We start from the raw sequence: 23,454 nt of genomic DNA on the forward strand, positions 1-23,454 counted from the left end.
CTTCTTAACTCTCCTGATTCTCTTCAACAACATTTGAGGAAGGTATCCCTATCCCTGGAGAAATGGGACTCAGAAATAGCAGTGGCAGAACTGGGAGAGGAATGATGTGTCTGCCACTGGGCCTTACATCAGGAGTGTGCAGGAGCAGGGGTTCCTACTTAGCCTTTCCAGATGGTTTGCGGATAAAGAGTGTAGACCAGTGATCCTGACCCTGAGCCAGGATCCTGGCTCCTAGGTAGGCATTTACATCCTCTGAACCGCAGAGGGGTTAGGATTAGGGTTAGTCCTAACCAGAGGGGTTCAGAGCTTCTGCTGAAAATGGATCCTGGCCCAGTGGCTATACTGCTGATATCAGATCCCTGGGAAAGAGGGTAAAGACAGTGAATGTGTGTTTCAGCCCTTCACTCACGGCCTTTCAGTAAGAAGGCACTGAACACTTACCGTACACCAGCGTGTAGCTCAAAACCAGCTCAGACGTCACCCTGCTCTGTAAAACCTCCCTTGCCCATCTCCACGGGCCTTCTTACCTCCCTGTGTAAACACTCAGGATTGAGTGTTGGGTGGGATTCCAAATTGCCACTAATGGTTTACCTGCCTATCTCTGCTTTGAGTCTGTTGGCTCTTCTCCACCTCTGCATTCCTATCACTTTGCTCAGTTTCTGGAACGGTGGGACCTCTTATTAAGTGGTGATGAATACAAACTATTGAGCACCTTCTGTGTGCCAGGGACCAAGATGGATGCTTCACGAAGAACATTAGCTCTTCTGGTAGTAGGAGCTCGAAAGTGTTTATCGAATGAATGAACCAGTCTAGGATCCTATAAAGAAAATCTTATTAATGTTAAATTGTTGTGGAACTATTGCAGCTGGATCAATGGCTTTCAATTCTGGCTGCACATCAGAGGTGATTCATTCTGGAGCTTTTTAGAAATACAGATGCTTGGGCTCCATTCCCCAAAGGGTCATATTAGGCAGATCTGGACAACTGTAATTTCTAGAAGCTCCCCATGTGCTTCTGCTGTCCTGTCAAGGATGAAAACCAGTGGTCTACACCATCATGCCAAGGGGAAAATGAGTGGAAAAGAACTCAGGTTTTGGAACCAGGTAAACACGGGCTCTCATCCTGGTGCTCCACTTAACCATAGAATTGTGTAACCGTGAGCAAGTCTCTCCACCCCGTGTGTACCTGCTGCTACCACGTATGATGGGAGGTGTCTGTTAGCTCCCTCCTTTCCTTGTCTGCCCCTACAAAATCTGCAAATAAGCTCATCAGGACTCTTTCTCTAACGTTCTGAAATACTGCCCATCTCATCCCCTGAGACCACTTCATTGGCTTAAAGTTCAGCTTCTTTGCTCATACCCGGCTGTTACTCTCAGATCCCCAGCCCAGCCCTTTGGGTTGGAGCAATTATTTGGAGCAACACTTTAGAAGATCATGTTTATGGTGTTTCTCCCAGCCAGCTGGGTCTTATTTACTACCTGGTTGGTCTGCGGTAATAGAAGATCACCTCCTACAGCCATCCCAGTCATGTGGGAAGTCCCTCATTCCATTTTGTTCCTGCCTAACTTAAAGTAGGAGCCAATGGACTCCAAACAAAGTCAGTTCTAACGAGTCCCACCTGGAACCCGCTGTTGCAAAGATGATAGATTAGTTAATTACCATTTTCCAGTACAGTGTTTTATTTCCATGTTGGTGAACAGAGGCTCAGTTACAGAACTTTATCTCTCTGCAAGACAATAGCTGGGAGAGGGTCTACAGTAACCTGTGTTGGTGCATATGTTGTCATGTTTAATATGAGGTAACAAACACAGAACTGGAATTCAGCCGGATTCATGGATAAATGCCATCAATGAATTTTGTGTCATATTCAGGGCTGTTTAACTAGGTCAGTTACTTACAGTAAATTAATGAATGCAGCAGCAAGCTTCCAAGTCTTTTTCCACAGCTGTCATTACCTGGTTGAACACTGAAACCTTGATATAATGAGGATGTAAACTGATGTAGTGCATATAAAAAAGTCCATTATTTGAATTTGCATAACATAATAGAATGCCCCATTTTGTCTAAAATCTAGATAATTATTCAAATCACTCCTGCCTCTTTCCTTGAGCAGGTGGATTATGTCTGCCTCCTATTTCCTTGGACAGGGGGCCACCAGAAATGGCTTGATGTGTGCTCAATCTGATCCAAGAAGACAGTGTTTCCAGAGTTTCCAAAGAAGGTGTTTTTTTCCCAATCCTCTGCACTTCAGCTCTGGCCCCATAAACAGACACCTAATGGGACATATTGGGAGACTCAGAAATGGGCTGCATGTGTTTTTCAGAGAGGATAAGGAGGTATTTGGCTTAGTTCTACTCATTTTCTTGTGCAGTTAAACAACCAATATAGGAAGCTCATGATGGCATCCTCTTTTTCCCAGGTTTGATTTTGTGTTGGATCGACCAGCAGTAATAGATGTTGAATAGAATGAGGTCCCACTGGTGTGGAGAGAATGGGTTTCTTGACTGCCATTTGGAGTAGGAAGGTCTCCTTGGAAAGTTTGTTCAATGGGTATGGACATTTTCTCTGTGTCCCGATGAGGAAAGGTTACAGGCTAATGAATAATCTCAGTGGAAGATGAGACCCACTGCACACCTTTGCAGCCCTTCTTGGAACTGATTCATTTGTCCTTAATTGGAGGCAAGAAAAAAATATGGATTTTAAAATGCTGTTTATTCAAGGAAAAGATCAGAGAAAGGCCTTCCAGGCGGAGGGGAGCAGGCAGCCATCTCAGGAAAAGACTGCAGTTAAGAAAGCCATCTTAGATTGGTTCAAGATGGCAGAGTAGAAGGACGTGCTCTCACTGCCTCTTGCGAGAACACCGGAATCACAACTAACTGCTGAACAATCATTGACAGGAAGACACTGGAACTCACCAAAAAAGATACCCCACATCCAAAGACAAAGGGGAAGCTGCAATGAGATGGTATGAGGGGCGCAGTCACAATAAAATCAAATCCCATAACCATAGGGTGGGTGACTCACAAACTGGACAACAATTATACCACAGAAGTCCACCCACTGGAGTGAAGGTTCTAAGCCCCACGTCAGGCTTCCCAAGCTGGGGGTCCAGCAACAGGAGTAGGAATTCCCAGAGAATCAGATTTTGAAGGCTAGCAGGATTTCATGGCAGGAATTCGACAGGACTAGGGGAAACAGAGACACTACTCTTGGAGGGCACACACAAAGTACTGTGTGCGTCAGGACCCAGGGGAAGGAGCAGTGACCCCACAGGAGACTGAACCAGACCTATATGCTAGTGTTAGAGGGTCTCCTGCAGAGGTGGGGGGTGGCTGTGCCTCACCACAGGTACAAGGACACTGGCAGTGGAAGTTCTGGGAAGTACTCCTTAGCGTGAGCCCTCCTGGAGGCTGCCATTAACCACACCAAAGAGCTGGGTAGGCTCCAGTGCTGGGTTGCCTCCGGCCAAACAACCAACAGGGAGGGAACCCAGCCCCACCTACTAGCAGACAAACAGATTAAAGTTTTACTGAGCTCTGCCCACCAGAGCAACACCCACATCTACCCATCCCCAGTTCATCCCATCAGGAAGCTTGTACAAGCCTCTTAGATAGCCTCATCCACCAGAGGGCAGACAGCAGAAGCAAGAAGGACTACAGTCCTGCAGCCTGTGGAACAAAAACCACATTCACAAAAAGATAGACAAAATGAAAAGGCAGAGGACTATGTACCAGATGAAGGAACAAGATGAACCCCCCGAAAAACAACTAAATGAAGTGGAGATAGGCAACCTTCCAGAAAAAGAATTCAGAATAATGATAGTGAAGATGATACAGGACCTCGGAAAAGAATTGAGGCAAAGATCAAGAAGATGCAAGAATTATTTAACAAAGACCTAGAAGAATTAAACAACAAACAAGCAGAGATGAACAATACAATAACTGAAATGAAAAATACACTAGAAGGAATCAATAGCAGAATAACTGAGGCAGAAGAACAGAGAGGTGACCTGGAAGACAGAATGGTGGAATTCACTGCCATGGAACAGAATAAAGAAAAAACAATGAAAAGAAATGAAGACACTCTAAGAGACCTCTGGGACAACATAAAGTGCACCAACATTCTCATTATAGGAGTCCCAAAAGGAGAAGAGAGAGAGAAAGGACATGAGAAAATATTTGAAGAAATTATAGTCGAAAACTTCCCTAATATGGGAAAGGAAATAGCCACCCAAGTCCATGAAGTAATCAAATCAAGTAATCAAATTGACAAAAATTAAAGACAAAGAAAAATTATTAAAAGCAAGAAGGGAAAAATGACAAATAACATACATGGGAACTCCCAAAAGGTTAACAGCTGATTTCTCAGCAGAAACTCTACAAGCCAGAAGGGAGTGGCACAATATATTTAAAGTGATGAAAGGAAAGAACCTACAACCAAGATTACTCTACCCGGCAACGATCTCATTCCGATTCGATGGAGAAATCAAAAGCTTTACAGACAAGCAAAAGCTAAGAGAATTCAGCACCATCAAACCAGCTCTACAACAAATGCTAAAGGAACTTCTCTAAGTGGGAAACACAGGAGAAGAAAAGGACCTACAAAAACAAACCCAAAACAATTAGAAAATGGTAATAGGAACATGCATATCGATAATCACCTTAAATGTGAATGGATTAAATGCTCCAACCAAAAGACACAGGGTTGTTGAATGGATACAAAAACAAGACCCGTCTGTAGGCTGTCTACAAGAGACCCACTTCAGACCTAGGAACACATTCAGACTGAAAGTGAAGGAATGGAAAAAGATATTCCATGAAAATGGAAATCAAAAGAAAGCTGGAGTAGCAATACTCATATCAGATAAAATAGACTTTAAAATAAAGAATGTTACAAGAGACAAGAAAGAACACTACATAATGATAAAGGGATCAATCCAAGAAGAAGACATAACAATTTAAATATATATGCACCCAAAATAGGAGCACCTCAATACCTAAGGCAAATGATAACAGCTATAAAAGAGGAAATTGACAGTAACACAGTAATTGTGAGGGATTCTAACACCTTACTTACACCATTGGACAGAACATCCAGACAGAAAATTAATAACCTAACACAAGATTTAAATGACACAAAAGACCAGATAGATTTAATTGATATTTATAGGACACTCCATCCAAAAACAGCAGATTACACTTTCTTCTCAAGTGTGCACGGAACATTCCCCAGGATAGATCACATCTTGGGTCACAAATCAAGCCTCAGTAAATTTAAGAAAATTGAAATCATATCAAGCATCTTTTCTGACCACAATGCTATGAGATTAGAAATGAATTACAGGGAAAAAAACGTAAAGAACACAAACACATGGAGGCTAAACAATACGTTACTAACTAACCAAGAGATCACTGAAGAAATCAAAGAGGAAATCAAAAAATACCTAGAGACAAATGACAATGAAAACACGACAATCCAAAACCTATGGGATGCAGCAAAAGCATTTCTAAGAAGGAAGTTTATAACTATACAAACCTACCTCAAAAAACAAGAAAAATCTCAAGTAAACAATCTAACCTTACACCTAAAGGAACTAGAGAAAGAAGAAAAAGCAAAACCCAAAGTTAGCAGAAGGAAAGAAATCATAAATATCAGAGCAGAAATAAATGAAATAGAAACAAAACAATAGCAAAAATCAATAAAACTAAAAGCTGGTTTTTTGAGAAGATAAAATTGGAAAACCTTTAGCCAGACTCATCGAGAAAAAGAGGGAGAGGACTCAAATCAATAAAATTAGAAATGAAAAAGGAGAAATTACAACAGACACCACAGAAATACAAAGCATCCTAAGAGACTACTACAAGCAACTCTATGCCAATAAAATGGACAACCTGGAAGAAATGGACCAATTCTTAGAAAGGTATAACCTTCCAAGACTGAACCAGGAATAAATAGAAAATATGAGTAGACTAATCACAAGTCATGCAATTGAAACTGTGATTAAAAATCTTCCAACAAACAAAAGTCCAGGACCAGATGGCGTCACAGGTGAATTCTATCAAATATTTAGAGAAGAGCTAACACCCATCCTTTTCAAACTCTTCCAAAAACTCTCAGGGGAAGGAACACTCCCAAACTCATTCTTTGAAGCCACCATCACCCTGATACCAAAACCAGATAAAGATACTACAATAAAAGAAAATTACAGACTGATATCACTGATGAATATAGATGCAAAAATCCTCAACAAAATACTAGCAAACGGAATCCAACAACACATTAAAAGGATCATACACCATCATCAAGTGGGATTTATCCCAGGGATGCAAGGATTCTTCAATATATGCAAATCAATCAATGTGGTACACCATATTAACAAACTGAAGAATAAAAACCATATGATCTCAATAGATGCAGAAAAAGCTTTTGACAAAATTCAACACCCACTTATGATAAAAACTCCCCAGAGTGTAGGCATAGAGGGAATCTACCTCAACATAATAAATGCCGTAGACAACAAACCCACAGCAAACATCACTGTCAATGGTGAAAAACTGAAAGCATTTCCTCTAACATCAGGAAGGAGAAAAGGATGTCCACTCTCGCCACTATCTTTCAACATAGTTTTGGAAGTCCTAGCCATGGCAGTCAGAGAAGAAAAAGAAATAAAAGAAATACAAATTGGAAAACAAGAAGTAAAACTGTCACTGTTTGTAGATGACATGATACTATGGATAGAGAATCCTAAAGATGCTACCAGAAAACTACTAGAGCTAATCAATGAACTTGGTAAAGTTGCAGGATACAAAATTAATGCACAGAAATCTCTTGCATTCCTATACACGAATGATGAAAAATCTGAAAGAGAAAAGAAGGAAACACTCCCATTTACCATTGCAACAAAAAAATAAAATACCTAGGAATAAACCTACCTAGGGAGACAAAAGACCTGTATGCAGAAAACTATCAGACACTGATGAAAGAAATTAAAGATGATACCAAAAGATGGAGAGATAGATCATGTTCTTTTATTGGAAGAATCAATATTGTGAAAATGACTATACTACCCAAAGCAATATACAGATTCGATGCAATCCCTATCAAATTACCAATGGCGTTTTTTACTGAACTAGAACAAAAAAAATCTTAAAATTTGTATGGAGACACAAAAGACCCCGAATAGCCAAAGCAGCCTTGAGGGAAAAAAACGGAGCTGGAGGAATCAGACTCCCTGACTTCAGACTATACTACAAAGCTACAGTAATCAAGGCAATATGGTACTGGCACAAAAACAGAAATATAGATCAATGGAACAGGATAGAAATCCCAGAGATAAACCCACGCACCTATGGTCAACTCATGTATGACAAAGGAGGCAAGGATATACAATGGAGAAAAGACAGCCTCTTCAATAAGTGGTGCTGGGAAAACTGGACAGCTACATGTGAAAGACTGAAATTAGAACACTCCCTAACACCATACACAAAAATAAACTGAAAATGGATTAGAGACCTAAATGTAAGACCGGACACTATAAAACTCTTAGAGGAAAACTTAGGAAGAACACTCTTTGACATAAATCACAGCAAGATCTTTTTGATCCACTTCCTAGAGGAATGGAAATAAAAACAAAAATAAACAAATGGGACCTACTGAAACTTAAAAGCTTTTGCAAAGCAAAGGAAACTACAAACAAGACGAAAAGACAACCCTCAGAATTGGAAAAACTATTTGCAAACGAATCAATGGACAAACAATCTCCAAAATATATAAACAGCTCATGCAGCTCAATATTAAAAAAACAAACAACCCAACCCAAAAATGGGAAGAAGACCTAAATAGACATTTCTCCAAAGAAGACATACAGATGGCCAAGGGGCACATGAAAAGCTGGTCAACATCACTAATTATTAGAGAAATGCAAATCAAAACTACAATGAGGTATCACCTCACACCAGTTAGAATGGGCATCATCAGAAAATCTGCAAACAACAAATGCTGGAGAAGGTGTGGAGAAAAGGGAACCCTCTTGCACTGTTGGTGGGAATGTAAATTGATACAGCCACTATGGAGAAGAGTATGGAGGTTCCTTAAAATACTAAAAATAGAATTATCATATGACCCAGCAATCCCACTACTGGGCATATACCCTGAGAAACCCATAATTCAAAAAGACACATGCACCCCAATGTTCATTGCAGCACTGTTTACAATAGCCAGGTCATGGAAGCAACCTAAATGCCCATCGACAGACGAATAGATAAAGAAAATGTGGTACATATATACAATGGAATATTACTCAGCCTAAAAAGGAACGAAATTGGGTCATTTGTAGAGACGTGGATGGACCTAGAGACTGTCATACAGAGTGAGGTAAGTCAGAAAGAGAAAAACAAATATCGTATATTAACTCATATATGTGGAATCTAGAAAAATGCTACCAATGAACCGGTTTGCAAGGCAGAAACTGAGACACAGATGTAGAGAACAAACGTATGGACACCAAGGGGGTAAAGTGGCTGTGGGGTGGTGGTGTGATGAATTGGGAGATTGGGATTGACATTTATACACTAATATGTATAAAATAGTTAACTAATAAGAGCCTGCTGTATAAAAAATTACAATAAAAATTTTTTTTTAAATGACATAGGGAATGATACAATAAAAATTAAAAAAGCAACCCATCTTAGAAAGGCCTCAGGAGTCGGGTACGCAAGATTAGGGAAATATTTTTCAATCTTATCAATTGCAGCAAATATTATTAATGTTGTTAAATATTTGTACAATTATCACAACATTTGCTTTTATATTCACCATCTTCCCTGATCTTTACCCAGCTCCTAGGAAGCAGATTTTAGTACAACTGCCCTGTTATAGGGGAGAGAATGGAGGCCCAGATAGATTGTGTGTCTTAGCAGAAGCCAGACTCGAATCTCACTCAACCTTTGACTCCAAATTTCATCCTCCTTCTTCTCCCCCTCATGTCAAGTGCTAATAATAAGTGGAAAAAAAGATGTTAAAAAAAAACACAAAATAAATGCTATTTATTCAAGTTATTTCCTCCAAAAATCCGCATTCTAGGGTATTGGATTGTCTTCACATCCACACTCTGGGCTGGTCTTTATTCTAGATGCTTTGATACTACCTGGTCAACCCCTCAGAGCTGTGATAATTATGCTAGATTATTATATAATTATGCCTGTGACCTATCACTTTTATAATACTGCCCCCAAACCTCCTCTCCCTTGTCCTTCACTAGTGAAGGATTTCATCAAAAGGGTGACCTCTTTTGCTCCCATTTCTCCAGAAGATTTTGGTTGGTTGGTCTTCCCACAGCTTTCCTTATGTCTGTTTCCCTGGCTTTAGGTAAGAGGGCTCCTTTCACTTTGCTCCCACTCTCAACTCTCTGTCTCCCTCTGGCCTTCTTTGACAGGAAGTTCTCATTCTCTACCTGTCGACCCCCAAAACATGGGGAGCATCTGAACACTTGTCCTGGCCAAGTGTTCCATTGACTATAAAAAAGGGGGCCAAGCCCTCTCCTTTAACTGCCAGAATCTAGAGTGAACACAGCTGAGACCAAGACACTCACCTCACACTCCAAATTAGTCTACTCTTAAACTACTTATTTCTGTCCTCAAAAGGATTCTTACAGCCCTGAGAAGAAAATAGAAAGGAGAAAAAGGCAAGATTATGCAACCAACTAGTTCTTCCAGTGATCCCAGGACCACTCACTTGGTCATCAATTTTTCTTTAGGCTAAAGGCTCTGTCAGCCCTTGGCTTGTCCATTCTTTGAGCTTGGCTGGCTGCAAAGAGAAGGGAAGTTTATATTATTAAGCTTCAAAAGTGTCTGAAATTCTCCTTCACTTTCTCCAGCTTCCAGGCTTTCTGGTACCCGTCTTCTGCCCTTCATGTATTTTGAAATGAAAATAGCCCATAGATACAAATATTTACCAACACAGCTGTGGCACTGACTTTGGCTGACACACATGAAACAGGGCATCAGAAGCTTATCAGCAGCTCACAGCAGCCATGAGAATGCTGGAGAAGCATGCTCGGTGATGGGCAGAAGTCAAGGCTTGTTTGGAGGGCTGGGAGGCAAAATCCAGGAGGTGGTCACAGAGTAGAAAGTTTCTTGAAGCACTACTGCTGTCATGGATGGACTGTCAACCATCTTCTGTCTCTTTATCTCTTTGTTCAGGATTCAGATCCATTTCTCTTGTCCTTACCTGGGTCACGGTCCTGCCTTTTGGCTACAGGTAGGCAGGGCACTGCCAAACTGTTATCTAGTGGAGAAAAAGTGATTCCCCCAAGGAAAATAAATCATGGTCTTCTTGGGAAGGGGGAATTGATGCTTGATAGCAGTAAAACAGCCAGTGCCTAATATAACACTTTAACAACTATTAAAAATAGTTAATATTCAAGAATAGAAACAAAGCATAGAAATGATACACGGAAAAGAGCAAGGTAGCACAGAGCTGGATCAACCATGCTGTAACTTAATTAAGAAGAGAACTTGGATTTAGTTTGCTAAACATTTTACAGACTGTTGAAGGAGTCAGTGAAAGACATTGTATGCACCATGTTTAGTCTAAATAAAGGCCTGGTACTCTCTAGCCACTTGCCCCAATTTCACCCATCATACTTGCCACCCAGAGGTGTCCCTAACTTGGAGCTAGTCTCCCAGCAACGGTGAGCTGAGCTCTGCTGAGCTTCGGCTTCAGATCACTGGAAGCTTGGCTCTGCCCATGGGGCCATGTCAACGATTTCTTCCATTATGACATGACCCACTTCTCATAGTGCCTTCCACCCTCAAACCAGTTGGATTTCTTATCCTCAGGTTTCCTCTTGGCCTCGAATGTGTTCCTCATTGTTGTATGGGTGTTGTCAGTCTTCTTGTTCTGGGAAAGGTTCTGGGGAAGATAGCAGGTGTCCTGCCAGAAGCCAAGCCCTGTGTGCTAGTCATGAACTCAACAAAGTTGTGGAGAGAGCAGTGGTCCTGCCTTCTCCACGCCAGGGTGATAGGGAGCATGGAGTGGTCTGCAGAGACAGCTTCCTTGCCTGAGAAAGGCTGGAATGAGACTTAATGGGATGAAACTTAACCAACCCCATGTACTCTCCTATGAGAGGGGAGCTCATGCCAGTTATTTAGGGTTGCCTCTTCCTGGGGAATATCCTCTCCCACTAGCCTTAGAGGAGCCCAAAGCAGCCACTGGAATGGCCCTTGGATTTGTGTGTCTCCTTTTTACTTTTGAAAGTACATTCAGGGCTTTTACATTTCGTGGTATTTCTAACAAGCCTACAAGGTGGGCAGGAGACAGGTTTCTCTCTCTGCTATATGGTTGTTGACATTAGACAGCCTGTGATGCTCTGTCTTGGAGCAGAGCTTTGACTTGGTATTGCTTATGCAGTTTGACAACAGGGAAGCACAGGCAATGGGAATAACCTTGCCTGGTACATCCACACTAATACTCCTGAAAATAGGACTGCAACTTCTAACAGCTCACTGAGGGGCTGGCATGGCTCTTCCATGGACACCTGGTTTTGTACCCCAGGTCACTGGGGAGAAACTGAGGAAGTAGATTACATGGTCTTTTTCTTTAAGGAGCTTTCAAGTAGTTTGGCCTCTTTGATTTATTCTGACACTGTAGACAAAATATCAGTGATATTTGTTCTGCTTCTTCTCTTAAGCAAATAGATAATTGAACAAACAAAACAACTTCCTTGATGCCGTGCACCATGTGGAGAAAGAGTCAGGTGTGTGAGGGTCACCTATCTCGGCAGCCTCAAACCCTCATGATACCAGAAAAGTCAGCTGACCCCTGGGAAGTCTCTTCCCTCACCATCCCACCCCCCATCCTCATCCAGGACCCCAGCCCCATGAGACTCCAGACGGGGACATGCCCCCTCCCTGGCATCTCTGGAGATTTTGAATGCTCCGGGCTTCCCGTGCTGCCTGTGCCGCTCACTGGGGTTATGAATCTGGGAGGCCATTGACCTTCCTGAACCCAAGCCTCCTTTTGCATAAGATGGGGTTGATCCCACCAGGTCTTTTGGCAAATCCATGGGACACGTTAGGAGCTCAAGGACCATTCCCTTTTATTCCCATGGGACTCCTGCTGTTTCCGCCAGTTGTTTGAAGCATCTTCTCCCAAGGCTTGCCTCTGGGTGTGACAGTCGTTCTAAGCAGAGCGTGGGCGGGGGTTGGGGGCAGGTGGCAGATGGGTCTTTGCTACCTGGGGGCAGAGTCCCAGGCTACTGGTACCCCAGGTAACAGGGCTGGCCATGCAGTTGAGGGGAGGTGGGAGAAATGGGGGCATGCTCACCCAGTGCCCAGCAGGCTGAACAGCCTCCCAGAGTTTTCAGAAAGCCAATCGGGGCTCCTGTTAGGGCTTGGCCTGACCCTCCTGTGCTTTCCCTGCAGGACAAAGAGGTGAATCTGGAGCAGGTCCATCGGCGCATGAACAGTCTAATGGATGAAGACATTGCTCACAAGCAGATTTCCCCAGCGTCCATTGAGCTCTCGGCCCTGGAGATGGGGGGCCTGGCTCCCAGCCAGGCCTTGGAGCCAGCGCGGGAGTATCAGAACACGCAGCTCTCGGTCAGCACCTTCTTGCCGGAGCAAAGCAGCCACGGCGCTAGCCGGACACTCTCGTCAGGGCCCAGCAGCAGCCTGCCTCTGCCACTGAGCAGTTCGGCCACCATGCCCTCCATGCAGTGCAAACACAGGTCGCCCAACGGGGGGCTGTTCCGCCAGAGCCCCGTGAAGACCCCCATCCCCATGTCCTTCCAGCCCGTGCCTGGAGGCGTCCTCCCGGAGGCCTTGGACACCTCCCACGGCACCTCCATCTGATCGCACCGCCTGCCCTCCTGCCCACCCATCCACCCACCCGACCAGCAGAGCTTTTTAATACCAGAAAACAACAACACAAGCCACACACACACGTGCACACACACACAGAGACTCTTTCATTTTTCTTGTATATATGTGTAAATAATGACAGAATGGAGTGGGGTAAAAGTGTATTTTGAATATTCCCAATTTTCGAAGTCAGTAAAAAAAAAAAAACCACAAAAACTGTATGAATGACTTTGTAAATTTTGTTCTATATAAATAAAAAGGCAAATTACTTGTGATCATTCTGAAGTGCCAAAGAAGCCCCCTGTTCCTGGGCCTTTCTGAGGGCGAGGGCAGGAGGGGCGATCAGATAAGGATGTCCCCTGCTGGCGGAGAGAGGAAGGTAAGCAGCCGGTCCCTTTAGAGGAGCCCCAATTGCTGCTTGCTGCCCTGTCCCATGGTTTCCTGCCATGTTCCTCCGTTCCTGGCCCTTGGTTCCCCTTAGTCCTCTTGGGTCGATAAAGGGTGAGCCTCAAGTCAGCGCTGGTCCGACCCCTGGGTCCCTGTGCTGTAGGGTGATCAACTGTGCCAGTCAGCCTGGGACTGAGGAGGCTCCCGGGACACAGGACAGTCCTGTTTGGTCACTCTACTGCATGCCACAGTGTGCTGTGGACCCAACAGAAGCACCAGGCCAATGCAACCGACTCTGAGGGCTCTGAGGCCGACATGCTCTAGGTTTATCCTGTGGGCCTTGTTTTTTACTTTCTTTTCCTAATTGGAAGAATCAACAAGTGATGGAATCTGGGAGAAGGAGGGTAGGTCCCATCATTTCCTCTGAAGACTGGACAGAGGTGGGCTTGGCCTTGTCTGTGGGGCTAGGGAGATGTGAGGTGTGATGTGTGGATCAGGTGAGGTGGGAGGATGAGAAGCCAGGTAGGGGGAGGATATTCCCTTGGATGTGAGACCCGTGGTTTCAGGTAAAAGGATCCTGTTGGAGGAGTTGAGGGAGGTATCCCAGGTGAGCAGACTAGTGCTCTAGGTGATGGGAGTGCCCAGAGTAGATCAAAGGGATCATGTTCGTTCAGGTAAGAGGAAGCCGTAGCTCTGAGAGAAAGAACAGCATAACTTTGTGTGATGTGGAGACAAGTAATTCCCAGCCCCCAGGGAAGTAGCCCCAAAAGTAAAAGAATGTCTCTGGGTCTTAAACGCTGCAGGCAGTCTGCCAAACGGCCGGAGCCCAGCATGAGGCCTCATACCCTGCTTTGCCACCTTCTCCAGACCAGAAACCCTCAAGCTGTGATGTAGCCCATAGCAGGGGCCCTCCTGGCTGATGGCATCATATAGTCTCTGAGATCTACAGGCCTATCCTTGAGCTGGTGAACCTGCTAGGAAACTGTTTCTTAAGCCAAAGACAACCTGACAGCTCTGCCTCCCTCCACTGTCCTTTTTGGGGCAATTAAACTATAGGACGAGAGAGGGAAAAAATAAAAAGCAAAACACTAGGGGCAGAGTAAATCGAGTACTGTGAGCTGTACCTTCAAGCCCTTCTTCTGAAGACGAAGGTGATCCTGCTTTCCTAACCTGCCAGAATGTGGTGAACGCAGCCTACATCTGGCACCAGAAAGGGTGGGGCTCCCTCTCCCAGCAGCAATCAGGGGGCTAAGAGCTCGGATCCGTGGTCGTGGAGAAATACAAAGTCCTATTGATTGCCTCTCCTATAGCACTGTGGAATTACTCCAGAGATGTAGTTATGAGAGTGATAACTAGCTTGGGATTGATTTCTTTCCCAAAGTCCTGCGTGACATGATTGAGCAGTAAGGAGTGGCTGCATCACACAGTCAGCTAAAAACACTCTGGGGAGGAGAGTGTTTATAATTATGTTAGTTATCTGTGGATTCTGAGAATGGCCTGATATTCATGCTACCAAGGAGATCCATTGACATTTCTCCAGTCACAGCGTGTAGAGCCCAGACCTGGGTGCACGTAGATGGGGAAGCTTAGGTGGGCAATGGTTACCCTGAGGGAGGACGGGCTTCATTTTCTTTCCATCAGCACTTTGAGGGGTCCTGCCCTGGATGGTCAAGTTTTCCTATATATTTCTCTATTTTTTTAATCAAATTCTGGTCTCACTGCCTTATCTCACACCCAAGTCTGTTTTTTTTCGGGGTTTTTTTGTTTGTTTTTCTCCCTGAAATGATCTGTCTTCTGGGATATACCATGGGTATCTTCTTGGACAGTTTGCTTTGAATGGGTGTCAGGGAGAGGTGAGAGATTGTGTGTGTGTGTGTGTGTGTGTGTGTGTGTGAGAGAGAGAGAGAGAGAGAGAGAGGATGAGAGCAAGTGGATCTTTGAGGGAAAGGTATTTTGCTGATAAAAAAATATTAACACCTCATGGTGTTATTCTTCACCATGTTTATGTTATTTTTTAAAATTTCCTATTCTTGGCATGAGGGGAAATGATTGATATTCAAGCAAATTCTCTAGAAAAAAATTCTTCCCAACTCAGATTTCTGTGTCAGCTCAGAATGTATCTTTTTTTCACGCTTTGCTCTTTGGATTTATAACTCTGTTTAGACTATCCCATACATTTTAGGTATATTTTGTGCCTTCAGACACTGCAAATAATAATCAGCATTTGGATTAAAGTTGTTTAATAATAAAACTTGACTTTGCTCCCTATCCTCTTCTTCTGTGGGGGAAGAAATGCTATCTGCTTGTTCCTGGGCAGCAGCTGGATTCTGTCCCATTGGCGTGGACTGTTGTGAGTGAAACTTCGTAGGCCAAGTGGGTCTCAGACACGCCTAGGGGTGGAGGCATGCCCTCCTCACCCAGTGTGTATACAGAGCACCCTCACACTGACTGGGGAGCAATGTGAGAGCAGGCTGAGAAGTCATCCCAATCTTTGGTTAATCTAACAGCTTCCTGTGATATGTGACTTCTTGGAAAACTCCTTGGAGAAAATTGGGCCACACTCCATAGGGAAGTGTTCCCATGGCCTTGTGAAATGAACATCCTTTTAAGAGTTGGGTGGCTTTGTTTCTTCTCTCATCTCTACATCCACTCTGACCTTGGAGAAGTTGCTTCCTTGTACTTTGGCCTTCGGGCTAAGGGTCTGTCATTCTTTGAGGACCCACAGCTTGCCTTCTCAATATTTGGCCCTCAGAGGGTCTGTGGGTACCATTTTCCAGTGAACATCCATATGCCCAGTCATCTCTATGGCCCCAGGATCACCAGCCTGGGCCCTGGACCTCCAGATTCATATGCTCTCCAGACCTATCTTTTGCATCACAAGGTTCCCCTCTGACTTTTAGGCCTTTGCAGGAGAAACAGCTCCACTGCCAGCCTTGGGCCAAAGAGGACTGACCTGAGGAGTTTGGTCTTCATGATCAAGTTTTCAACTTTTAGGCACTGAAAGGAGCCTGTCTGGCCCTTGCCCTTTTGTCCCCGCACCAATGAGAGGCTTCTCCAGTGTTGGGTACAGGCTCCAAAGGCTGGGGGCAGGGAGGCAGAGAACCCTCAGGCATTCCCAGGTCATCTGGACAGACAGATGGATCTGGACAGGAATCCCAAAGGGTTCTATTTTCTTAAGAAAAAGCTGCCCAGTTCCTAAATTCTAGATCCTTCTAAATCTTGCCAAGGTGAAATGAATTCCATACTTAATCTTGTCTTTTCAAGCGCTGAAAGAAGACAAAGGACACATAAAGGAAGAAAAGACCACTGACCCTAAAGGCCACGATCACATGGAAGGAATATTCCGTTCCTCTGGTCTATGCCTTCTCATTTTATCATCATAGGGGTGGGCAAGGTCCCATGGAGAACCTGGGTCTCTATGTGACAATATGCTTCCAAGACTAAGGGGTTACTTACTCACAGGCCTCTGCCTTCATTGCAGGAAACTTTCTAGAGAAACTCACCTTTCACTCCCACAGGTGGGTGCTCATGAATTAGCATCTATATCTTAACAAAAGCTTTGTTTTGCTCTCCTAGCTTTGGCAACACAAGATTAGATAAAATTTCAAAATATTTTAACTGACCTTCCCTGGTTATGAACACAATAAAAGAGACAGAATTTCTGTTCCTAATGTGACATGTTTTACATCTAAAATATTATTTTATTTCATACCATTAGTTGCTTTTAATAAATGAAATTATGCTTGATCCTTATTACTCTTACCCTTCATACCAGGAAACTTCAGATAGGTAACAATTTCCTGTGCCAATAACTTTAATTATTGTCTTTTTTTCCCCTCCCATTGGTATATAGTCAGAGGGATTATTTATGAGAGAAGTGCACACGTTCCAGATAAATCAGGTGAGCTAATAGTCACCTCCTACAAGGGAGGAAGGGACAATTGTCAGTGATATCAGACCCTCCCTCTAGCTTTCATTTTCTGACCTCTGAACTTGATATTGGGTGCTGAGCTCCAGAGAAAGGAGAGGGTCTCTCCACAGCAAGAAAAAAAAAAACTCCTGCTACAGAAAATTTGTAATGGTCAATGGCCAGGATCTGGAAGAGGGAGCACCAGGGTGATCAGTCAAATGTGTCTCTGGGAGGGCTCAGTTGCTGGCAGATTCAAGCATACAGTTGTTAGGGACAACCAGGTATCCAAGCTCAGAGGGAAACAAAATAGCCACCAACACACTGAGACTTACCAACAAACACAATAAGGGTACACAGGCACACTGAGGTCCATGCACACACACTCACCATTGCAGGCGCAGGCATGTAGAGTTTAAAAGCACACAGCAATGCACTTAGGTGATGGAAGCAGGTCCTGCTCCTCAGATCTAGGAAACAGAATCCAGGGAAGAAAGAGGCTATTTCAGAGCTTTTCTGCCCAGTGCGCAGTCTCAATGCAACCATCAGCCAAGTAGTGTTCGGAAATCAGCCGCTGTGGCGGGAGACGCGTTTCCTGCAAAGTGGCTTATCTCTGGCCAGGTGGCCCAGTGTGCAGTGAACTGTAACCAAACCATTATTCTGAAATCCTTCGGATTTTCAACCCAAATCCTTGAAATACGCAAAGAAATCTCAAGCATTCTCCAAGGCATCTAATTGTTTCCATATAAGAATAGACATGAGGTATAGGCAGACCTCAGAGATACTGCAGGTTTGGTTCCAGACCACTGCAATAAAGTGAATATCACAATAAAACAAGTCACACGAATTTCCCATTGCATATAAAAGTTATGTTTACACTATATTGTAGTCTACTAAATGTGCAATGTCTAAGAAAACAATGTCCATACCTTAATTAAAAATACTTTATTGCTAAAAAATGCTAACCATCATCTGAGCCTTCAGGGAGTCATAACATCAAAGTGCAATAGTGACATCAAAGGTCACTGATCACAGATCACTCTAACAAATACAATAATGATGACAAAATTTGAAATATTGTGAGAATTACCAAAATGTGGCACAGAGACGCGAAGTAAGCAAATGCTGTTGGGAAAATGGTGCCAACAGACGTGTTTGACACAGGGATGCCACAGACTTTTAATTTATAGCCAATGCAATATCTGCAGAGTGCAATAAAGTTAAGTGAAATACAATAAAACGAGGTCTGCCTGTATAGTGTTCCAGGGACTGTACTCTACCCTTTGCATACAAATGCCTTTTCATTCTCAGATCAGCGCTGCGAAGTAAAAATTATTATCCAAAATCTGTGGAAAGGGAAGGTGAGACTCAAAAAGGCATGGTCCCCAAGCTGGTAAGTGATAGTGCTGGGATGCCTATTTCCTCATCTGTCTCAGTCTCGAGCACACGTTCCTGCCAGCGCAGCTGGCTCTCCCTCAGTAGGGAGCACACCCGCTGTCTCTCAGCCACTGGACCCGTGCTGGCCTTCTCTGTCCCAAGGTATGGGGGAGCCAGCCCCACAAGGTCCCTCAGCTTCTGCATCTGCTGCTTCCTCTCCGGTGGCCTCAGGTGTGTTGGTGAGTATCTGCTTTTGCACCCCTGCTGTGGACGTGGCTAGCCTGGGCTAACAGGGTTATTCCTACCCACAGAGTCTAGGCCAGGTACATGCTGCATTGATTCAACTGCATTGAATCCAGAAATAAATCTGGGGAAAATTGACACCTCTCCATTCCTTACTTTCAACTTTTCTGTGTGCTTATGTTTAAGGTGTGACATCTGTAAGCAGATTAAAGTTCTGTGTAAATGTGTGTGTGGGGGGGGGTCTGTGTTTAATTTGGTATATTTCTTAAAAACTTTAATTGTAGTAATTAGTCCATTTGCATTCAATGTACTTGCTGATTCATTTGGGTTAGATGTACAATCTTATTTATTTATTTTTCTATTTGTCCCTCTTGTTCTATGTTAATTATCTTCTTTTTTGGCCTACTTTGTAGTCAGAATAATGCTTTGTCATTCAATATCTTTGTCTCTGCTAGCATGTTGGTTATACATTCTTATATCCTCTAAATTCTTAAAGGAATTACCCTAAAGATATAAATATGTATTTTTACCATGTCCAAGACAAAGTCAGCACCTTAAAAACACTTTAAATCAATTTATTATTTCCCACCTTGTATTATTTTAATTCTACATATATTTTTGACAAGGGCCAGGAGAGGTGGTAAACATTTACCAAACAGAAGAACGTGCAGGGCACCACGTTCTTGGGATGGAGAGATGCATAGAAATTCCTACGGAGATATCAAAGTATACTGTGGTAAGACTAAAATGAGGATGACCTCACATCCTCATCTGCCAGAGACTGTCCCGGTTTATGCTTATTGTTCTAACAGAGTTACTAATACACTTCAATTAGAGGGGTAAATTATGTGGTCACTCTAGCTATCATGGACGAGGGGATGCTGAGTTCTTTGTGGCTGGGAATTGGGAACTGGTGGAGGGCCTGGAAGAGGAAGTCAGGGATAAGCTCTGAAGGGCCAAAGCAGTTTGAACTTCTGATGAAGTGCCTCCCAGGTAATAAGGAGCCACCAGGGAACTTAAGCAGTTCAAAGTCAACCCTGGAGGTGCTGACTTTTTCCTAAGGCTCTCTCTAGCAGCGAATGAAGTGGTAGGATGGGAACAAAAGGTAGCAGGATCCTGAGGAGGTGCTGGCCATAACTCAGAGAGTGAGAACAGGATTCTGAGCTGAGGTAGCAGCAGGGGAGGATGGAAAGGACAGAGATGGATTTGAGAAACATTACCCTTCATTTCCTATTACTGTTGCACCTGTTCAGTGACACCTGTACCCTGAATAAACCCAACCACCTGTTTTCTCTATTCCTACACCCAGACAGTGGAGCACAGGTGACGTAAGCTACACAGCAGAGCAGATCGCTGTCCTTATAAATTCATGATCACCAGTCTCAAGGAGACCTGAAAATTCTACTAGGACCATCTGACAAATTCAATCTTCATTTTCCCCGGAAACTGTTCACATTTTAGAAATGCATGGTTTGTGACCACCTAGAGGGGTGGGATAGGGAGGGTGGGAGGGAGGGAGACGCAAGAGGGGAGAGATATGGGAACATGTATATGTATAACTGATTCACTTTGTTATAAAGCAGAAACTAACACACCACTGTAAAGCAATTATACTCCAATAAACATGTTAAAAAAAAAAAAAGAAATGCATGAACATGCCTCCTCTCCCCTCTCAACATTTTTAAAATTAAACTTAAAATTTTTTTGATATAATTATAGACTATGTAGTTGTTAGAAATAATACAAAGAGATCCAATGACCCTTTAGTCAGTTTCCTCTAATGGTGACATGTTGCAAAACTATAGTACAACATCACACCCAGGATACGGACAACAGTACAGCCAAAATAGAACACATTTTCACCATCGCAGGACTCTTCGTATTCTTCTTGAAGAGAACAGTAGCCACAGCTATTGGTAGCTGGTAGGCTGGGCTGTATCTAGGGGCGTGTCCCAAGGTGGCCAGGCCAGAAAGTCTTTAGGCAGCCTGTCAGCTGATGGCTAGCCACATCCACTTTCCTATGCCTCTTCTTAGCTCCTGGCAACCGCTAATCTTTTCTCCATTTCCACAATTTTGTCATTTCAAGAATGTTACATATGTGGAATAATGCCGTATGTAACTTTTGGGGATTGGCTTTCATCACTCAGCATAATTCTCTAGAGATTCTTCCAAGTGGTTTTGTGTATTAGTATTTGATACATTTTATTGCTGAGTTCATGACTCAGCAATGGATATACCACTGTTATTTTAACTATTCACCCATTAAAGGACATCTGAATGCTCACAGTTTTTGCCTGTTACAAATAAACCTGCTATACAGACACACATGTACAGATTTTAATGTGAACCTAAGTATTCATTTTTATGGGATAAGAATCCAGGAGTGCAATTGCTGGGTTGCAGTTGCTACGATAGCTATATGTTGGTTTTATAAGGAACTGCCATCTGTACGGGCATTCTTTCTTTGCTCCTGGTTTCTTTTTTTACCATTAAATATAATGTTAGGTGTAGATTTTTTTTTGGTAGATGTTCTTTATCAAGTGGGAAAAGTTTCTATCCCTGTTTTCCTGAGTGTTTTTGTATTTTTATGTATGTGATGGGTTAGTTATGTTTCTTGACTTTGAAGAAGTGGCCTTCTGTAGGAGATGTCCTATGCGTCCTAGCAGCCCATTCACTCTCGTCACCCGAGCTATAAGCTCTAGGGATTCTCCCTAAGAGGGCTGAGGGCGGCCTTCTGTTGTGACAGGCTGACTATGCGGGTGCTCTGGCAGGCTTGGGTGGCCCCTAGTCCGGTTGGTTGCTAGGTCCTACCTTGCTGCCGGCTGCTGGTTAGTGGAGCCTGGTCGTGAGGGGGCTGACTGCAGAACACCTGAGAGCCCCGGGGCTAGTGCTGGCTCACAGGTGGGTGGAGTCAGGATCCAGAAAACTTTGGGGCTGTTGCCCGCCCACTGGTGGGCGGAGCTGACCCTTGGCCCTCTAGTAGGCTGGGCTGTATCTAGGGGCGTGTCCCAAGGTGACCAGGCCAGAAGGTCTTTAGGCAGCCCGTCAGCTGATGGCTAAGGCTGTGTCTCTGCCCAGTTAGTTGTTTGGCCTGAGGTGTCCCGGCACAGGCTGTTCGTTGGCGCCAGGTTTTAGCGCTAATGAGCTAAAGGGAGGAGCCCACGAAAGCGCAGCCGGTACCGGCTTTCACGCGGAAGAAAGTTCCCAAGTATGGCTGCCGCGAGCGTCTTTGTCTCCAGCGTGAGCCACCCCCTCTTTCAACTGGGAGACTCTTCTGGAACAGCAGGTAGGTCCAGCCCAGGCGCCTATCAACTTACTGCTGTTGTCCTGGGTCCTGGTGCACGTGAGGTTTTGTGTGCGCCCTTTAAGAGTGAAGTCTCTATTTACACCCCCTTATTCCCCCCCAACGCTGGCCCCTGTGGGGCTCCCAACGTTAAGCCCCGCTGGCCTTCAAAGCCAAATGCTCTGGGGGCTTGTCTTCACGGTGCAGGAGTCCCAGGCTGGGGAGCCCAACGTGGGGCTCAGAATTCTCATTCCTATGGGAGAACCTCTGCACTATAATTGTTCTCCAGTGTGTGGGTTGCCCGCCTGGGGATATGGGACTTGATTATATCTGGAGTCCACCCTTCCTGCTGGTCTTATTGTGGGTCCTTTGTGTCTTTAGTTATAAAAGATCTTTTCTGGTAGATTCTGGTCTTTTTCATTGATGTCTGTTCTGCAGATAGCTGTGGTTATGTTACGGGGCCCTTTCCAGATTCTTGGAGAGCAACATCGTAGAAATAAATATCACTTCCACAAGACTCTTAGCCAAGCAAAGCTTTTTACTAAAAGAGATAGCAGATGCACGAAAGAGAAGGCAGAAACAAAAAGTACCAGCTCCCCAAGTAGAAGGGGCGAGTTGCTTTTATAACTAGAGGGGGAGGGTTTGTGTCATGATCACTGGTAATTTCCCTAAATCCTCACACTTGTGATCCTGATGGTGCCTGTCAGGAATAGGGAGCATTTCTATGAGCAGAAAGAAATGCATGAACATTTTCTGCAAGAAAGCACGGGAACAGATAAGGTTAAAATTTATAGTTGAACCTGTCTCTTGGCAACTAAGTATACTTGTTAGTGTAGCAGAGATAAAGTTAATCTTTTATTCCTGCAAGCATGGTTTCTGTCTCTGGGACTCAGGCCCTCAAGTCCTTTGCTCTTTAGCTTGCAAGGCCTGTTTTGCCCAAGGCCATTCCCCTTTTCTAAAGTGGTTGTGCTCTTGTCTTCCTGTCTCAATTTTGGTGTGTTCCTGGAAGGAGGTGAGCTAGGGTCTTTCTACCATCTTGGCCAATCTCCTTCCTGAGTTTTTTTGTCATGGGTGTTGAACTTAACCAAATGCTTTTTCTGCCTTGACTCATATGAGTGCATGATTTTTTTCCCCTTTAACTATTTAATATGGTAGATTGCATTGATTAATTTTCAAATACTGATCTATCCTTAAATCCCAGCAAAAACCTCACTCGTAATAGTATAATTCTTTCAATACATTGCTGAATTTTATATACTAATATATTTTTAAGGATTTTGTATCTATCTTTAAGGGATAAGTATACCTGTAGGCTTTTGTTTTGGTTTTGGTTCTATCTCTGTTTTGTCTTGGTATCAGGTAACAGTAGCTTCATAAAATTAATTAGTACTGTTTTC

At 43.7% G+C, this 23,454-nt stretch overlaps 1 protein-coding gene across 1 annotated transcript in view; it reads left to right on the plus strand.

The window, feature by feature from the left end:
- Positions 1-12,851, plus strand: part of GRID1 (glutamate ionotropic receptor delta type subunit 1) — a 670,781-nt gene extending 657,930 nt beyond the window's left edge. Inside the window, exon 16 of the mRNA XM_065894102.1 lies at positions 12,423-12,851. Within this exon, the coding sequence (XP_065750174.1) occupies positions 12,423-12,851 (429 nt within the window). The remainder of the gene's footprint in view (positions 1-12,422) is intronic.
- The last annotated feature ends 10,603 nt before the right edge of the window (positions 12,852-23,454 follow it).

Source organism: Phocoena phocoena, chromosome 16 (assembly GCF_963924675.1).
Source record: "Phocoena phocoena chromosome 16, mPhoPho1.1, whole genome shotgun sequence".
In the NCBI taxonomy this organism is placed as follows: domain Eukaryota; kingdom Metazoa; phylum Chordata; class Mammalia; order Artiodactyla; family Phocoenidae; genus Phocoena; species Phocoena phocoena.